Source organism: Alosa alosa, chromosome 8 (genome assembly GCF_017589495.1).
Source record: "Alosa alosa isolate M-15738 ecotype Scorff River chromosome 8, AALO_Geno_1.1, whole genome shotgun sequence".
NCBI lineage: Eukaryota > Metazoa > Chordata > Actinopteri > Clupeiformes > Clupeidae > Alosa > Alosa alosa.
The window spans coordinates 23,666,679-23,670,104 of NC_063196.1; the positions used below are offsets into that span (position 1 = coordinate 23,666,679).

At 44.3% G+C, this 3,426-nt stretch overlaps 1 protein-coding gene across 1 annotated transcript in view; it reads left to right on the forward strand.

Annotated features, from left to right (window-relative positions):
- The first annotated feature begins 583 nt into the window (after positions 1–583).
- LOC125298813 (pleckstrin homology domain-containing family G member 1) overlaps positions 584–3,426 on the forward strand; it is a 28,624-nt gene continuing 25,781 nt past the window's right edge. Inside the window, 2 exon segments of the mRNA XM_048249681.1 lie at positions 584–600; positions 647–1,007. Of these exon segments, the coding sequence (XP_048105638.1) occupies positions 584–600; positions 647–1,007 (378 nt within the window).

Sequence of the window (3,426 nt, forward strand, 5' to 3'; positions counted from 1 at the left end):
TTCTCTTTCTACCTCCTCCTCACCCTCTCATTCTTCTTCTCAATTGACCCGGCAAAGGTTTTTAAGGGAATGGGGACCGGCTGGGTCAAAATGAGTTTTTTAAGGGAATGGGGACCGGCTGGGTCAAAATGAGGTTTTTAAGGGAATGGGGACCGGCTGGGTCAAAATGAGTTTGCAAGGGATGTTGTATGAAGTTACTGATATGTGGAATACTGTTTTAAAGGTGTGTGTGTGTGTGTGTGTGTGTGTGTGTGTGTGTGTGTGTGTGTGTGTGTGTGTGTGTGTGGGTGGATGATGGAAGGCTGTTAGCCTTGTGACTTTTTGGTAATGTTAACATACTGATGTACCTGTGAGAACATGTGATAATGGTTTGATAAAGGATTTTTAAACTTCTCTCTCTCTCTCCCTCCCTCTCTCCCTCTCTCTCCCCCTCTCTCTCTCTCTCTCTTTCTCTCCTTCTCTCTTTCTCACCCCTCTCTCTCCTTCTCTCTCTCCCTCCTTCTTCTCGTCTCTCAGAAGACTACTTGTTCTCGTCCTCGGATGTGCTGTCTCCGTTGCCACAGATCACCGGAGGTGGAGTGTGATGCACCCTCGTGTCTAGCCCAATCAGGGAGCTCTCGTCTGCCCATTTACCCCACCCACACAGTGAGTATGACGGGCCGCCTCCCACTTTCGCCTTGACGCCAACGCCCGTCAGCTACAGCTCCACCTCTTCCTCCGCCTCCTCGCGGGACAGCCACTGCTCATTGGGCGGCCGCTCCATTCTCGGCCCCGCCCCCGAACGTGACCGCGACGCCGGCGCCATCCGATTGGAGCTGGTGCCCGCCCGTCAGCTGGCGGGGGCCGACGAGGAGGATGGGGAGAAGCGGCGGGCGGCGCCGCCACAGACGCAGACGCAGACGCCAGACGGAGACGGGGGCCCCAAGGTGGTCTACGTGGACAGGGTGGTGCAGGAGATCCTCGACACGGAGAGGACCTACGTGCAGGACCTGAGGAGCATCGCACAGGTGTGTGTATATTACACACACACACACACACACACACATAGACAGACAGAGAGATAGACAGACACACACGCACATAGACAGACAGAGAGACAGACAGACACACACACACATTATATACAGACACACACACAAATAGACACAGACACAGAAAAACAGACAGACACACACACTGTGTGTGTGTGTGCGTGTGTGTGTGTGCGTGCATGTGTGTGTGTGTGTGTGTGTGTTGGGGGGTGTAAAGGTCAGTGGGAGAAACTGATGAATGACTCTGCACCCCAGGGGACGACACAAAGGAAAAGCGTGATAGAGTGATGAAGGAGTGAAGTAGAGGGTGATAGAGTGATGAATGAGTGAGGTAGAGGGTGATGGAGTGAGAGTGATGAATGAGTGAAGTAGAGGGTGATGGAGTGAAATAATAAAATAAGTAAATAAAAGGTAATGGAATGTCGAATAAATAAAAATGTCGTAATAGGTGAAATGAATAAAAAATGTCGTGGGGGTAAAAGAGTGATAAAAGTAGGTGGGAATGGGGTAATGGGTAAATGTCATAAATGAATAAAATGTAGAGGTAAAAGAATGAAAATGAAAATGAATAATAAAAATGTCGTAATAAAATAAGTAAATAAAAAAGTAAATAAGTGATAAAATAAATAAAATAAAAGGGTGATAAGTAAAAATGGTAATAAAATAAATAAAATAAAAAGTATCAATAAATGTCAAATAAGTAAATAAAAATGTCATTAAAAGTAATGAAATAAAGTAAATAAAAGGTGATAAAGTAAAAGTAATGAAATAAGTAAAAGTAAAGTAATCTGATGGGTGAAATGATGAATGAATAAAATACAAAAACTGATGGGTAGTAAGATAATGAGTAAGTAGAAGGTGATGGGTGATGAATAGTGAAGTTGATGGGTAGAATGAGTGATGGGGTGATGATGATATGATGAATGAGTGAAGTAGAGGGTGATGGAGTGAGAGTGATGAATGAGTGAAGTAGAGGGTGATAGAGTGAGAGTGATGAATGAGTGAAGTAGAGGGTGATTATAGAATGATAAAAAATGGAAAGTAGGCTAGACAAATATACATGAGAAATGTCCACTGTTATACTCCTACACACACACATAAATTCTATATCTAAGTCATATGACTGACAGACACACACACACACACGGCACTGCAGAACACACACACTTCACACACATCATTGCACAGCTGAGACTGAGGGTGTGGAAGTGTGTAAACACAAATATTTACACTGACTGACATGTGCTCTCCAACTATGGATCTGCCAACCGTATGGATCTGTGTGTGTGTGTAAGTTTGTGCTGACAAAGTGTGTTTAGGATGACAAGGAAAAAATTATCTAATGGAAAAAGGCTATAAAGGGAAATCGCGGTGTGTAGTATTAGCGTGGGTGTGGGTGTGTGTGTAAGTTTATTAGCGACAAAAGTATGGGATAGACAAAGAAAAATTACTCCTGTGGCAGAAAAAGGGTTGTTGAAATGCGATCGCGTCGCGTCGCGTCGCGGTGTGTGTGTGTGCGTGCGTCGCGTGTGTGTCTTTGGTGATATTGATAGCAAGTGTGTAAAGTGTGTGTGTGTGTGTGTGTGTATTCATTCACTGCCTGCAGCAGTTGACGCTGGGAATGTAAGAAAATGTACTCATCCCATCTGTCAGCAGAAGAGAGAGTGAGGGCGGGAGGAAAGGTGTGGCTCAGTAGAGCTGCTAATGTTACTTTGTCATGAAGTTTATGAGAGAGAAAGAGAGAGTGATCAAGTGTGTGTGTGTGTGTTTGAGAGAGAGAGAGAGAGAGAGGAGAGAGAGTGAGTGAGAGAGAGAGAGAGAGATATTACTGACTGCAAACAGTGAATGAATGTTTGTCATAGTCCTATATCAACAGTAGCCTCAGCGGTCGTTAGCCAGCTTGTTTTGGTCCTGCCCTTATTTGTTATGGTCGTTAAACCGCCATAACCACCCCCCCCACACACACACACGTACTCAAACACACACACACACTGCATATGTTGTTTTGTCCTCAAATAAATCCATGAATACCGTGTTGGCACAAGCAAATACACACACCCATACACACAATACTCTCAGATTCATACATTCACACACCCATACACACAATACTCTCAGATTCATACATTCACACACCCATACACACAATACTCTCAGATTCATACATTCACACACCCATACACACAAATACTCTCAGATTCACACACCCATACACACACTCATACACACAAATACTCTCAGATTCACACACCCATACACACACTCATACACACAAATACTCTCAGATTCACGCACCCATACGCACAAATACTCTCAGATTCACACATTCACACACAAATACTCTGATACACAACCACTAAATGAGCTCTGTAGTTGTTCAGGAGCAGATGAAATC